The sequence below is a fragment of the Apiospora hydei genome, assembly GCF_038363865.1.
Source record: "Apiospora hydei strain CBS 114990 chromosome Unknown utg000006l_segment0_segment0, whole genome shotgun sequence".
Classification (NCBI taxonomy): Eukaryota; Fungi; Ascomycota; class Sordariomycetes; order Amphisphaeriales; family Apiosporaceae; genus Apiospora; species Apiospora hydei.
In genome coordinates, this window is record NW_027117365.1 from 3,608,385 (window position 1) to 3,623,498 (window position 15,114).

Here is a 15,114-nt window from a genome sequence, read left to right on the forward strand (position 1 = left end):
CTCCTCACAATGACCACAGATCCAACCACACCCAAGCACAGGACTTCGATGCTGTCCCGAAGAGCTTCAAGCTATCAAGTACTAAGGAGCACGCCAAAGCTGTTGACTAAGCTAAGGTCGTTCTCAAATGGTCGTGCGTTATCCTCGAAGGCCACTTGCCGCCGCTACGACCTACGAGAGCGCGACACAAGCGGCTCTTCCTATGGCTCACCACTGGCGATCCGAGTCTCTTCGCGTTCTGGGCCGCCCGAGTCTCGCAGTTGCAGCAGCACCGAAGCATCCTACGACCCCGAGCCGTTCCTGCCCCTTGGCTACGACGGATTCTACGGAGAGCAAGTCAAGATCAACACGCGCCACCCCCAGCGGCGAGTCTCTCTCCTCCGTGCAAGTGTCAGACGGATCATCTACTATCCAGGACCCCCTATCTCCTTGTCCCCCATGTGGCCATCACGCCCGAGGCCAAGACGCTGGAGAACGGCCGCACCATGGTCTAGGCGGCTATCGAGGTCTCCGGCCAGCTCTGTCGCCCGTACTCGGTTGATTACTCTCGCGGCTTCGAAAACGCGATTCACGACAACCAGTGTTTCCTCCCTGTGCATCATTGTGAAGAAGGCCTTTCGCGATATGGGTATCTATACGATATTGACATCCAGGTTCTCCCCACCGCGGAGAGTGTCATTATTGACGTCTTGAACGAACCCACTAGCAGGTATGACTGCTGTGATTCCCTGCTCGGTTTTACGAGGACAGTCGGTAATACTAATAGCTATGATGGTAAAAGAGTGCTTGGTCCCGGCTCCAGCATGCTCACGCTTGTCCAAACCCACATCAGCGCCTCACAACCTCCCCATATTGACGGGAAGGCGCACGGCGACGACCCAGACGGTCTGATGGCGGACCTCGAGTACCACCTCGGCAACGTCCAGACCGAGTACATCGAAGTGCGGCTATCGTACTCGCACTCCGGTTTTCCGACGTTCAGTGACATCAGCGGTGGCGCCGGCGCTTCCTCTTCCATAGTAGACGGCGTGTCGCGCTCCCGCACGCGGCTCGAGACGCGGGTCACCGGCGTCGTCACCCGGAACAACCCCATGTCCGCCTGGTCGCCGCGGCCCACGCCCTGCGCGCCCGTGTCCAACACCCTATTCGCCATCACCGCGGCACACTGGGGCCCGATCCGCGCCAACGACATCATGCACCGGATCATTGCCAGCCGGTCCACGCCGCGCAAAGTCGCCGTGACTACGGCGACCACGACGACCCCGACGACCCCAAAGAGCCCGCAGCACCGCCACAGACGAGCCGGCACGGACATTCACGGGGGCAGCGATGAGACGGTCCGGGCTGTTGTTCCTCCTGAACGGACGGCTACAGCACCACCCCTGCAAGTACCAAGGCGGCAGACCAGTTTGCAAAAGGGAGCCCTAAGCCCTGAGCCTGCCAAAGAGGGTGGTGGGCTGCCTGGAAAGGCCCGGAAAATATGGACGGAGATGCGGCGCACTTCTTCTGGGAGTCAGCCGAGCTACTACGTCAGTAGCATCAAACGGATCCCCGGATCTTCGACAGAGTCTCTTTTGCCTGGTCTGTCGGCAAAGTCGGGGACACCAGGTGAGGGGAGTATGGGCAGACAGGAACTGCTACGCGATATGGCTATGCATGATGTTGTTCCCGAGCCCATGTTTCTTTCCAGCATCGTCCCAACCCCCGAGGAGTACTATGTGGGTGGTAGAAGAATGATGCAACATTCCGAGGAAGAAAGCCCCAAAGCGGCTATCAATGTGGAGTGAAATAGGATTTAATGAATGCATAACAATCAGAGGGAGTTCGTGTCATATCAGTTGTTAGGAGGTGGTGGGCGCCCGCCTCAAACGCTGCAATGCGTAGCAGCTTCTTGCGTAAAAGTCGCAGTATAGAGTAGTCTTTCTCGGAGATTTTTTACTGTTTCTTATTGATGGTAGAAGTAGCTCGCATTACAATTGAGTAAAAGGCTTCGAGAACGCTTGACACTACTTCGTTTCTGATCTTTTCCATCCGTTAACCGCCTAGAGCTCATCGCGCCAGGGTATCGAGTCCTGCGCTCCCAGCTTCTCGACCGTCTTCGCCGCCGCCTTGTTAGCCTTACGCACGGCGGCCCCAATGTCAAACGGGGTTCCTTGGGCCTTGGCGGTCACGAACTCGAGAGCGTACGAGCCGGCAAACGTGTCGCCCGCAGCCGTCGTGTCCACCACCTTGGCCTTCTCGGCGGGCACGAGCCCCTGCTGCGCGCCGTCCGCGCTGCGGTAGAAGACGCCGCGGCCGCCCAGCGTGATGATGACGGTCTCGACACCACGGGCCTGGAACTTCTGGGCCACGGCCGCGAGCCCGGCCTCGTCCTCGATGTCGGCCTCCTTGACGCCGCCCAAGGTGGCCGCCTCAGTCTCGTTGACGAGAAGGTGCGCCAGGCCCTCATACGCCTCCTCGGCCAGGTCGGGCGTGGCGGGCGCCGGGTTGAACAGCACGTCGACGCCGGCCTCGCGCGCGGCCCGCAGCGCGGCCAGGACCGTCGGGTGGGGGATCTCGAGCTGCATGATGAGCAGGTCCGGCTTGGGGCCGGGCAGCGTCGCGAAGTCGGCCGGCTGCAGCGAGTGATTGGCCTCGGGCGACAGGATGATGCGGTTTTCGCCCGTCGGCTCGTCGACGACGATGAGGGCAACGCCCGTCTTGGCCGGGTCCGGGCGCACGGACACGCCTGCGGCGTCGACGCCGTGTGCAGCCAGGTTCTTCACCAGGATGTCACCGTAGGTATCGGCGCCCACCGCACCGAGCATGCGGACGTGCGCCGTCTCGTTTCCATCTTGGACGGAGGCCCGGGTCCGAGATAGCTTGGCGCAGGCGACGGCCTGATTGGCCCCCTTGCCGCCCGGCGAGACGGAGAAGGAGGTCGAGGTTAGCGTCTCGCCGGGGAGGGGGGTGGTGTGGCACATAGGAGACTAGGTCGATGTTGAGGGACCCTAGGACGGTGATGAGGGGAACTTGGGTGCTGGTGGCAGCCATGGTTGGTTTCGTGGCAATCCAGGAGCTCCGATTGGCTTGCTCACGGTTTATTAATTCTAGTAGGTATATCGTTTTACTCTGGTAGGGCCTTGATAAACACCAGGTCCGACTGCACGTGCGGAGCAAATGTCAGTAGGGTATTCGGGGTCGACTGTTTTGGGGAAGTGAGACGGGACTGGCTCGAAGCTTCAGGCGGTACTGGAAGACGGTAGCGGCAGCAGCAGCGGTAGGTAAGTACTTGGTATTCGGGTCGGCCTCGGGTGGTCGGGTGGTTTGTAGGTAGCAGAGCAGAGCAGGGAGGGAGCCAGAGCCAGAGCCACAGACAGCACGTCACTCGTCACTCGTCACTGGGGCAGCCACAGTGTGTGTGAGAGAGAGTGTCTTGGTCGGCCGTTTTAAATCGCCGAGTTACGGCTTTGTTTTGAGTTCCAGTCTACGTGTGAATTATTACCCGGTCAGGGCCAAGTTCGGGTCGATTCTTCTTTCCAGAACTCTGAGAACTTCAGCAACATGCCGATGACCCCACGAGCCTTGGAGATTGGCCAACCCCACATTCAACCGGCGGTAGACCATCACCGTCTATTGCAGTACCCCACACCCACAATTTGCTTGTGCATCATCCCTACACCTCGCCCTGCATGGACCCTGTGACAAGGAAGATGTCGTCAAGTCCTCCCCAGGCTCCTGTCTCCTGTCTCCTGCCAGGAGGCATCAGACACCTCGCTTGCAGCTTCCTTGCAGACGAACTTCCTACGATCAATCCTATTTATTTCCTGACGGACCCTTTGATGTCGGCTCTCGCTGCTCTCATAGCTATCCGGTGATATATATTCTCCCAGTGCCACAAAGCTTTAAATACCCCGCTATCTTCTGCGGCAATTTTCCCTCGCGACTTATACGGGAGAGACGAGATAGACATGGCGGACTTCAGGGATCTTCGGATCTCGGTCATAGGCGCAGGTGAGAGGCCCTTGACCAGAGCACCCGCGAGTGCGTTTCTCCAACAAGATAGTGACGATTAACACTCCCTCCGCTACTCAAGGCATGGGCGGCCTGGCCAGCGCGCTCTGCTTCGCAAAAAAGGCTTCAAGCACATCGACGTCTACGAGACGGCCTCCAACCTGGGCTTCGTGGGCGCCGGCATTCAGCTGGCCCCCAACATGCTGCGGATCCTGGACCGCCTGGGCTGCTGGGAGGGCTCGCAGCTGCAACGCGAGGCCACCATGGTGCTCGAGACCAAGATCGTGGACGGCCCCACTAACACTGAGCTCGTCCAGGTCGACCTGTCCGACGTGCAAAGCAAGTACGGCTACCCGCACTGCACGGGACACCGCGCCTCGCTCGCCGGCGGCCTGTACGAGGCCTGCCAGAAGGAGGCGGGCGTCACGTTCCACTTTGGCACGTCGCTCATACGGGTCGACTCCTTTGGCCCAGGAAAGCCGAAGTTCACGGTGAAGCCCCGGGACGGCGACGAGAAGACCCTGGAGACCGACGTGCTGATCGGCGCCGACGGGATCAAGTCGGCGTTGCGCTACGCCATGCTTCGCGAGCTCAAGATCGATGCCGAGGTCGAGGACACGGGGCAAGCCTGCTACCGGATTATGCTGCCCCGTGAGCAGATGGAACCGTTCCCGGAACTCTTGGCACTCCTGGACGCCAAGTGCGCCATGCGCTGGATTGGCGAGAAGCGTCACATCGTGGCATACCCCATTAGCGGGCACACCATCTATAACCTGTCGACATGCCAGCCCGACACCAACTTCGCGGCCGCCACCAATGCAACATATACCACCAAGGGCGACAAGAGCGCCATGAAGAAGGTCTATGACGATTTCTGCCCCTTGGTCCAGCAAATGCTCGACATGGTCCCCGAGGGCGAGGTCTGTGAATGGAGGCTACGGAGCCACAAGGTCTTGTCCCAGTGGACATTGGGGTCCGCCGCGCTCTTGGGAGATGCTTGCCACCCCACATTGCCGCACATGGCCCAGGGCGCCGCCATGGCCATCGAGGACGCTGCTGTGTTGGCCGAGGTTGTGAGCCTCACGCCAGGGGCAGGTACCGACCCTGAAGCTCTGGCGAAATCGCTGCGGGTCTATGAGCTTCTCCGGAAGGAGACGACCTGGAACCGTGTGGAGATGGCGGCGTTCTCGGGTCGGACACTGCACCTAGGCGAGGGCAAGGCCAAGGCAGAGCGCGACCAGCAGTTTGCTATGGCGAGAGAAAAGGGGGCACCAGTGCCGGACAAGTGGGCCAGTCCAGAAGTCCAACAGGCCATCTATAGCCACGATTGTATGAAGGAGGCTGCAGAGAAGTTCTCCGAACTTTACAGCAGTCTCACATGACAGTGTAGATAGTGGCATACGTCATCGGGATGGGTCATGGTCACTTGTCCATTGGTCAACCATAGAATCTGCGATTGTCTTTAGAATATGATATTGCACTGACTGAAACAAAGTGCCCATCAATTACAAAAAAGACTAACTATGTCGACAGCAATCGTATAGACGTCTAGGCAATATTGTAGAGCCAGCGTTCCAGACGGTGCGATCGATAGCAAGACCTCGTCCAAAACCCCTATACGCCATGCTCCTAATGCTGAAATGATGAAAAACAATAGTCGATTGCCACGACTAAGGCATAGGAGAGAATCCCCGACACTTGAGCGCATTTTTCTCCCGGCATGCAACCTGTACACGGTCTGAGCACTCATTTCCCGGCAATAAGGGGCCCGCCTTCCGCACGATCGCGGGACCTGAGCAGTGATTATTGCATGGTATCGTACACTCTCCTCGGCATTGTGGCTCCACGCAATTGCCACAGAGCTCAAAGTATATACGCTTCTTCACCGTAAGTGCCTTATTTCCCGTAAAATGCTTCCCATCCGCGGATGTTTGTTGTTTCACGTCTCCCTTCTGGCTTAAAAAAGCAAACAGTCCAAGCAGCAGCAGCAGGCCAAACTGGCCAGCAGGGTCTCGGCGAAACTAGGCCCACCCGACCGCTGGTTCTGATATTGGCCTTGGGGGTAGTAGCCCGGCTGGCCATAGTAGCCCTGCTGTGGCGGGTACCCGGGCCCGTAGCCTGGTTGTTGTTGGTAGTAGCCCATCTGCGGTCCCGGCTGGTAATAGCCACCCTGTGGCGGCATCCCGCCGTACCCGCCGTACTGCGCATCTTGCGGTGGCGGATAGCCCCGGGCTGTTGCTGTGATGGGTGCGGTTGTTGCTGCTGGTAGGCGGGCTGAGGTTGTTGGGGGCCACCGGGGTAGGCCGGGGGTTCGTCGCCGTTGGGCTTCGACATCTTGTCTTGTCTGGTGGTGTTGTTATGTGTTTATCGCTGTGAATTTGCTCGTCGGGGCGTCTTCAGGCGCACTGGACGTGGAGGCGACAGATGGATCTTCGACAAGGTGTCTGGCGGTCGATTTGTGGAGGAAAGATATTGATGGTATTAGGTTACGTTAGGCGACGTGATGAGTGAGCTCAGTTGTAAAGGGAAAAGGTTAGGTCAGCAGTCCGGCTACTGCGGGTGAGAGAGACACGAAAGTCCCCGAACGTGGTACTAAGAGGGCGTCGGCGATTGTGGCGAAGCGAGACAGCTGACAGCACACCGCGCAAGCCAATATTTCTGGGATTATCAAAATGAACGAGGGCTTGGCAATAAAAACAGCGTGCGTGTGTTTTACAGTACACAAGACTCTTGGCGTAGGAAACAAGGAGCTTGGCGAGCAAGCGAGGCGATTGAGAGTAGAGAGAGAGAGAAAGAGTTGTGGTTCACAGGAATGTCCGAGGTGGGATTGATAGATAGGACGTAGGGGATGCCTCTTTGCGTTTCACGAGAACGAGAACGAGCATGTGACGTACAATGATTTGATCGAGTTACCTTCCGCTAAGAGCGTACCCAGCGAAGGGGGCCAGTCTCTGTATCAAGCTTCAAGAGATGCACCTCAAGGCGAGATCGCGAGTCGCAAACCTTACAGCCGTAGGGGACGTAACCTCCCTTCCCGGGGTACCCAGAAACCAAAGATGTCTCAGGATTGCGCAGCCAACCGGAAGACCGGATTGCGCCTGTGCTTCTCTTTCAGCTCGGCATGCAGTAACCTTAGAGCGTGCCACAGTGACGGGTTGACGGGGAACGGGGCTTTAGAGTCCCGAACCCAACTGGAGACATCCATGGCCTGCCCATTTTTTGCATCGCCACAACGCAACAACCAACAACCAGACAACCTTCAGCTACGGAGGGGGTGTGGCGGTTCAAAAGACCCATACTCGATAACGGAACAGATGCGAATGCATTCCATCTGCAAAAAGCAAGGGCCCTAATTATTGAGCATTGTTCAATTGTTTCTCACCGGGTGCGGGACGATCTAGCCCGTCCGCACAGGAACAGAAACCCCCAGTCTTGGACGAGCAGTAAGGAAGCCGACCCCCCTTGCACGACGGACAGTTGTTGCCTGCCTCCGGGGCTGCAAGAGTGTCTCGGGAGGTGGGAGGGAGCCAGCATGTCGTTGTCGTGTATGTACGACCATCAAATGCATCGGCGAATACCCACTAAGTGGGTTCTGCCGTGAACGGGAAGTGCTGTCGTGACTCCCTTCCTGCTTCTGGAGTTCTGCTTCTCCCTAGTATCCAATATCCGTGCCGCTTGTTCCGGCTGACCGGATGGGCGACTCGAACCTCACCGGATGCAAGAAGTGTAGGTGATGGATGTGTCGAGAACCCCCGACGTATCTGTTGGTGGGGGATGATACCCTGAAAGCCTAGTGAACACGAGGAGTTCCTTTTTCTTATTTGACCCTGGTTCAAGGGACTCCAGCCGCTCAAATCGCATAGTCTTTCTTATTTATCGACGAAGGATCCTCTAATTTGGTAGGGGGGACAGCTGGATCAACTGAACCGCAGAAGACTCGGGTTGCAAACGTACATATTTCTCTAAGAAATCAAAGATGGACGTTGCTGTTTCGCGGCTGCTTGCATACTTAGTCATACCATTGCATAATCGGAGTTACCATGCATGCACGTTGGATCTGAACTAGGCAGGTTGCATGCTGTACGTGTATATCAGTCGAAATGATATATCGCACATCCCACGCCGAGTGCATGCTCCTGTGTGGGTGAGGTTGTTTTTTCCTATATACTATTGAAAGTTAAGTGTATAGCTGCAGATGGTTATAGCGGGGGTAAAGGTGTATCGGGTTTTTTTTTGGCGTTTGCGAACCCCGATTGGACGTACGAACCCGACTATTTGAACAAGGCGTGCACCTTCCATAAACAGACACTTACATCTCTTGACCGGATAGCATCCTACACGTCATACTACTGCCGAAAAGTTCCTCCCATGTTCCCTGCGGTAAGAAGCACACCGGTCCAGCGCAAAAAGGAAGCAGAGGACGTGTACATTTTGTTTACTACTCCTTCCAGTTAGGTCGTTGATCTCCTCACGCTAAGGTGGTCCCCAAGGAAGCGATCGCCAGACGGCTGCAGAAAGAAGCAGCCTCACAAAAGTGTGTGACGAATCTGTGGCTGACAAAAAGTCTGGTGGCCATCGGATGGTTCCTGAGCAGCCTCTCTCGGCCCGGCCCATCGCAGAACGACTGCGGAGCACCGCCACTGATCAACAACGGGGATAGCGGATATTCCCCAGACCGTACCGGACGGGAAAGATACAGGGACATAGCCTGTTTGCGGTGTAGATTCGTATGCAGTCCTCTTCATCCGGGCTCTTACGGGAAACTGCTGCTGGGAAACTGCCAAGAAGACGGTGATACGTCCAGCGAATAGAGAGGTTTTGCCGATAGGAGGCTACGGATAAGGGGGTGTTCGGTCATACGCAAATCAAGATGAGCGAATCAACCCTGACTTTCCCAGAGGCCGACGCGAGCAAGCTCGAGCCTCACCTACCCCCAAAGCCCTCCAGCACCACCGCGGCGTCGTCACCGGACACTCAGGATGCGGGCCCCTCGCCACAGCTTCCGTTCGTGACCCTGACCTACGCGACCTCCTGGACTCGGCCCTGGCCCTGGCACCCGGCACCCGGACCGCCCTATCCGGCCCGCAGTCCAAGGCCATGACGCACTACCTACGCAGCCGGCACGCCGCCATCTGCGTCGGCGTCGGCACGGCCCTGGCCGACGACCCGGGTCTGAACTGCCGCATCGCCCCAAGCAGTGACGCAAACGGCCAGCAACAGCCGCCACGACAGCCGCGGCCCATCATCATCGACCCGCACCAGCGCTGGGCCTTCACGAGCGAAAGCAAGGTCCTTCAGCTCGCGCGCGCGGGCCGCGGCCTCGCGCCTACATCCTCATCGCCGCGGCGGGTCCGGACCCGCCCGCGGAACGCAGACGGCTGCTCGAGGAGCTGGGGGCAAGTACATCTCCCTAGAGAACTCTTCTTCTTCTTCTTCTTCTCCCTCTTCCTTCGCCATGGACTGGCGTGACATCCTCTGCGCCGTCCGGGCCGAGGGCCTGGACAGCATCATGGTAGAGGGCGGCGGGCAGGTCATCAGCTCACTGCTAGGGGCGCCGAACGCCCAGCTGGTCGACTCCGTCATCATCACTATCGCACCGACCTGGCTGGGCGCCGGCAGCGTCTTCGTCTCCCCGCCCGGAGGCTGGACGGGGCGGGGAACCCCGTGTCGGCGGGGAGACTCGTGAACACAGCTTGGGTACCGTTGGGGAGGATGTCGTCTTGTGCGGCAAGATCGCCAAGACCGGGTCTTAACTATGTACATAAATACGACAGCAAAAGTATTCAACGCCTACCAAAAATGAGGATGAATATTTCATGGCCAACCTAGCCAGTTTATCAAACTTTCATATATCATGGCACATATTGACAACAGCTATATGATACTCATATGCATCCATGAGTTAGCAAAGGCGCTAATAGGGGTAGTGGAAAACACTGTTGTCTTCAATTTGGTATGCAGTGGGCAATAAATAGAATGCATGGGCAAAACAGTTGAATGTTGTCTATCTATCTCCCTCTCATCATATCCATCTAGGGTATCTTAACGTAGTATGCAATCATGTCATAATCATCGTCTACCCACCAAACCGACGCCGTTTTATATTCAACTCGTCCACTCACAGATGGCCTCTCCACTTGATCTCGAGCCATCGGAACGGCAAGTAGAATATCCCGGTAACGAAGAAGGCCATCTCGAACCCAATATCGCCCGTCTTCTCCGCGATGGGGCCCGTGTACCAAGCCTCGGCCATGCCGGGGATGACGAGGCCCATCGAGAGCAGCGACGCCGCCAAGGCCGCGAGGCCGCTCGGCAGCTTGCCGCCGACGTTCCAGATGGCGTGGTCGTAGGCTGCGTAGTCGCGGCGGCGGAAGACGAGGAACTCCTCGAGCAGGACGGCGTCGAAGCAGCCCGCCCAGTAGCCGATGAGGGCCAGGAAGTTTTCCAGCGACGTCTCCCACTGCTCGGCCACCTTGATGCCGATGGGGATCATGACGACGCTGACGACGACGATGAAGGCGTACCGCGGCACCTTGGTGAAGATGGGCACCAGCATCTGCAGGTTCAGCGCGATCGAGTACATGGAGATGGCGAGCTGGCCCAGGACGCTGAGGGCGAGGAGGACCAGGACGAACTTGCCGAAGCCGTGGGCGGGCTCGAGCATCGCGGCCAGCACGCCTCCCGCACCGTACGAGTTGTACGCCTCGGTCCAGCCCTCGACCACTGGAACGGCACCGCCCATAGCGGCGCCGAGGATAAGCAGCGGAACTGAAGGAGTGAGGAGACCGAGGTAGATATAGGTGAAGATCTTGACTCTGTAATGGATTAGCAGCAGGTCTCATGCGAGCAGGCTAAATAAGGCATGGCTTACTTTGATGCCTTTGGGTTGTAGTAGACGGAATAGTCAGATGCAGTGCCGCCAAACGTGATGAAGTATCCCGCAATCAAGCCCGCGTAGGAGACGATCTGCGGTGCTGTGACGGGCTCGGTCTCGGCCTGGTTGACGAGAAACTTGCCCCCGCAACCGACCGTAATGACCAATGCAATGAGGTTAGGGATCCAACTCCACCGCTCCCACGCGTGTAGAGCGCGGAAGCCCAGGAAGGACACGCCAAAGCCAATGAGGATGGTGATGATGATGCCGACGTCGACGCTCACGTGGCCCGGGTTGATGGCGGCGATGGTCTGACCTCCGACAATAGCAGAGATGAGGGTGAAGCCCGTCACGGTGGCAGCATTCAGGAGAAGCGGGAGTGTCACGATATACAGTCCCCACGAGTACCTGGCTTGGACCAGCTGTCGCATGCCGGTCTTGTACCCTCCGCAGCCCATGTAAGCGGGCGGGACAGAACACAGCAGCGAGAAAAACAGGATGGTCAGCGAGGCATCTCGTAGACTCATACCGAATGCCGTAGTGCCTAGCATGCCTGTAGGGATACTGCTCAAACACCTGGTCAGCGCCTGTGCATCCAAGAAACAAAGCAGGTACGGGGAGTGGCAACCTACGGCAAGACACAGAGCAGAGCCGTCGAGAAGACGGTGAAGAGATTGTGGTATCTCGTGTCGGTTCGGCTTTCGACCGGCACCGGCTTGACGCCATTATCCTCGACGCCGGCGTCCAGAAGCCGCTGGTACCACCGCGGGTTGCTTTCGAGCCCCGGCTTGTACACGACGCCATCCTCCACGGTAAGATAGGACGCAAGGCCGCCGTGCTTTCGGGTTCCGGCGCCGGCCTCCACGTCGTCATGGAGGCGGGCATCATTCCCGGGCGGTATTTCGGAAGCCATCGGACGCACGTGATGCGAATATTGCAGCCAGACGGGACGGAGGGTTGCGATGTCCCGGCGGAGCTTTGGCGACAAAAGAGCAAGGAGGATCCCGCGAAATACAGGCTCCCGGGGGCGTGCAGGATGGCGGCCCCGTAGACTCCAAAAACTCGATTAGATTTCTCCACACGCCACGCGATAGAAACAGCACCACTCGATTCCTCTAGATTCTTTCTTCTGTATGTGCCTCGAGATCGTTCAGTTGTTACACAAGGAATCGGATCGGAGGGGTAGATTGGTTACGCAAACAAGCTGAGCGATGTTTGATATAATTCTTATCATTGCCTCCGCACTCGGCCTTGGGCACGTTTTGCACTCACTATACGGCGCGATGAACGAGCGGGAAAAAAACACCCCATGACTAAAACTAAACTAAACCAGTCATCGAGACGGATCGTTCTCGCCACTTTAAAGCGGATCTTGGGACTGTGGGATTTTACTCAGTTGGGAAAGTGCCTTGGGTCGTCGCGTGGGTTCCCCGGGCTTTCTAGTTTGTCACAGGCCCGCCTGGAATGGTACGACAGGGCCGAAAAATGGCCTGGCTGTCCTGATATATCACAACGGAAGCCACTCACAAATGGCGGCTCAGGGTTTCCTGCAGTTTGCTGGCTTGCTCTCTGTTCGGATGCTTGGCATACGACGTGGTGGCCCGGCAGGCACTGGCATGCTGGAAAACAGCGCCAGCGCCGGTTTGCTAGGCCAGCAGAGGGCAACACGACAGAGGGAAGATGGATGATGGAAGACACGACAGAAAATATTGAATTTCCCGGGGGTGGATCCGGCAGACAGGTTGAATGCAGCCGCTTTGGTGCGGCTCTAGCTCGGCTTAAGCCCTGGCTTGGTGAGCGTGGTACCTGTAAGATATGTCCAAGGTTATTAGGTAAGAAGGATGCTATTTTCAACGACACAGGGACAGAAGGGATACGTATAGCCTGCTCTGTGTTGTCAAACTTGAAGGTATAAGCCATCGGCCTTGAAGTCGCATCGCAATCCAGTGTGCGCGAGCGTGCCTTCCTTCCGGGAAGTAGGCATGAACGGAACAGGATACCACGTGGGGGTTTTGCATGCTCGGGCAGCTGGTGGACCAGCACTCCCGCATATCAGCTTGACATCAAGTCGGCTCTGTACCAGGGCCCGGCTCGGGAGATGGCCGACGCGTACTGATACTTGGGCTGGGCGGAATGGGCGAGAGGGCGGAATGGGAGAGAGAGAGCAGATCCCCTGTAGCCCTATCGTTCGCTTAGCACGTCGTGCATAATGACGCCTCGCTTCTTGGGCAGATGTCGGCAGGCACAAACGCAAGATAAGAAGCCCTCCCTTGCACAGGTCCGCGTCAGCCTGACTCGTCGAGTGGGAATAGTTCCAAGGAATACCAGTGGGCCCTTTCCCGTGGGGGCACAACAGTGCTGAGGCGGTGTCCCTTCCATTTCATGTTTGCTCGTTTGCCTTGCTGCCGTGCTACAGAAGGTAGGAAAGGCAGGAAAGACGGGAAGCGCCCGAGGCGATCAACCGGGCCACCAATCCGGTCGGGGCGCGGAAAGCCGGGTACGTCCCAAGGTGGTGGTCAGCTAGCTGATATCGCCATCCATCCACATAGCGCCGGGCCCTCTCCCTTAGATCTCTCTAGCCTTGCATCCACTGCATGAGAAAAAAGAGGCAACCGAGACAATGCGTGCGTTGGACATGCGAGAGAACCGGTCTCTGTGACACGGCATATCTTCTCCCTCACCTCGACCGAATGCCGTGGCTTGCTGGAGCAGGTAAATCCAGAGCTCCTTGCGCGGTACTTACAACTTGCCGAATCTCACCTCGCTGGAGACCAACATGTAGTCTTGCGGCACGTGTCCCTAGTGGCTCGATATCTGACCGCCACATAATGCAGTGTCTCTGCTCTGCTGGCCAGATAAGGTTGATCCCACGCTGTCGGGTCAAACGAACGACGCATATGTACCTTCTGGAAGCTTGTTGCTCTAACGCTGTCGATGTCAAAAATGTACATGAGAGAAGATGCAAATGCCGCTCTAGCGGGGAGTGGCCTGGGAATAGGTCATGTTGACTCTTCACCCGGGGTGTCGCGAGGGCAGCTATTGTTCGAAGGCTTACACACCAAGAAAGCACTTCGCTTGGGGACGTCTATCGTTTTTGGCTAGAGGTCTCATCGGTGCCGGAGCACATAAGTCGCTCGAGAACCTCCCCTAGCACAGCAAGAATCTTCTCGGATGTGCCGGCCAGGAAATGAGGGGTTACACACTACATACCTATGAATCAACATGGATACGTGCCACTAGCACGCCTTTATTCTCTCTTACCAACTGATGAAATCGCCCATGCCATAACCGTTCAAGCATCATGTTATAAAAAGACACGCCGTCGCAGGGCGAACAGACAGGCTTGGGGGCGGAAAGCGGGCGTTGCGAATCCTTGGGGTAGGGGAGGGGGTCATGTACTTCGCGAACTGATGCATGGTACTACTTGTAAAGCAGAATTGACCATGGCTAATATTCGATGCTCCATGTTTTCTTCCTTTTCATCGCGATACCATTCGGCAACAGCAGGGATAGTAGCGGAATTGGGTGGGATCATATGACTTCTCACCCTGCCTCTCCCTAGGATAGCAAAGCCGTGGGGCAATATTGATGTTGTCAGCAAGGTCTGCATTGCGAAACTCAGCCTACATGTACATGAGGCAATCACGCCAGCAGACTGGCGGAGAGGCCAAGGGTATCATGAGGGTTGGCTGTACACCATCCAGCCTATCCGCCGAGTGCATGGATCGCCCCTCAGAAAGAAGAAGAAGAAGAAAAACGCTCTATCTGGACGGCACGGTACTTCTGCGTGATGCGTGGTTACTGCGAGCCTTCTATTACGCTCAAATGATACATATCACAGTCTACCGCTTGATTGAAACATTCAGCCATACGAGAGAGTCTAGTCTGAGGGTATTATAAGTGAGGCATGACTGCAGCGGTGTGATGCAGCTTTTCCTCGGACAGGAAAGGGCCATTCGTCAGCGATTTGGCTCTGGCCTAGGTCAAGAACGTCGTGGCTGGCCTGCTGCTGAGGCGGAGCCCCCGAACTCGGCTTCTGTCCAGCGCAGAGTCCCCCGGGCTCGCCAATACGCCCGGCCCAGGAAGCCATTCTGCCAGTTAAAGAAGAGAGCTCAAGAGAGGCTTGGCACCAATAACTTCCAGGAAGAGAGGATCGCATCCGGTGAGCCCAGGTGACCCAGCTGGTCTGTATCGCCAAGCGCAGCTAGCTCCAGGGGATCTATTCCCGACTGCATACTTCATAAGGC

The 15,114-nt window shown here is 57.1% G+C and overlaps 6 protein-coding genes across 6 annotated transcripts; 3 read left to right on the top strand and 3 right to left on the bottom strand.

Moving 5' to 3' along the window:
• Window positions 1-9: 9 nt before the first annotated feature.
• On the top strand, window positions 10-1,787 carry PG997_008358 (uncharacterized protein; the record flags this gene model as incomplete). The annotated part of the gene is made up of 3 exons (XM_066812673.1): window positions 10-390; window positions 495-709; window positions 782-1,787. The coding sequence occupies 3 exons, from the start codon at window positions 10-12 to the stop codon at window positions 1,785-1,787; spliced, it is 1,602 nt and encodes a 533-aa protein (XP_066668015.1).
• A 255-nt stretch (window positions 1,788-2,042) lies between these two features.
• Window positions 2,043-3,033, bottom strand: PG997_008359 (ribokinase; the record flags this gene model as incomplete). Its single annotated transcript, XM_066812674.1, has 2 exons — window positions 2,043-2,933; window positions 2,962-3,033. 2 exons carry the CDS (start codon window positions 3,031-3,033, stop codon window positions 2,043-2,045), a joined length of 963 nt encoding a protein of 320 aa, XP_066668016.1.
• Window positions 3,034-3,950: 917 nt separating this feature from the next.
• Window positions 3,951-5,375, top strand: PG997_008360 (3-hydroxybenzoate 6-hydroxylase 1; the record flags this gene model as incomplete). Its single annotated transcript, XM_066812675.1, has 2 exons — window positions 3,951-3,993; window positions 4,117-5,375. The coding sequence occupies 2 exons, from the start codon at window positions 3,951-3,953 to the stop codon at window positions 5,373-5,375; spliced, it is 1,302 nt and encodes a 433-aa protein (XP_066668017.1).
• A 575-nt stretch (window positions 5,376-5,950) lies between these two features.
• On the bottom strand, window positions 5,951-6,327 carry PG997_008361 (uncharacterized protein; the record flags this gene model as incomplete). Its single annotated transcript, XM_066812676.1, has 2 exons — window positions 5,951-6,225; window positions 6,288-6,327. 2 exons carry the CDS (start codon window positions 6,325-6,327, stop codon window positions 5,951-5,953), a joined length of 315 nt encoding a protein of 104 aa, XP_066668018.1.
• A 2,536-nt stretch (window positions 6,328-8,863) lies between these two features.
• Window positions 8,864-9,679, top strand: PG997_008362 (riboflavin biosynthesis protein Rib7; the record flags this gene model as incomplete). The annotated part of the gene is given in 3 exon segments (XM_066812677.1): window positions 8,864-9,001; window positions 9,082-9,393; window positions 9,410-9,679. The coding sequence occupies 3 exon segments, from the start codon at window positions 8,864-8,866 to the stop codon at window positions 9,677-9,679; spliced, it is 720 nt and encodes a 239-aa protein (XP_066668019.1).
• Window positions 9,680-10,111: 432 nt separating this feature from the next.
• On the bottom strand, window positions 10,112-11,780 carry PG997_008363 (purine-cytosine permease fcy22 protein; the record flags this gene model as incomplete). The annotated part of the gene is made up of 3 exons (XM_066812678.1): window positions 10,112-10,808; window positions 10,865-11,443; window positions 11,500-11,780. 3 exons carry the CDS (start codon window positions 11,778-11,780, stop codon window positions 10,112-10,114), a joined length of 1,557 nt encoding a protein of 518 aa, XP_066668020.1.
• Window positions 11,781-15,114: the final 3,334 nt, after the last annotated feature.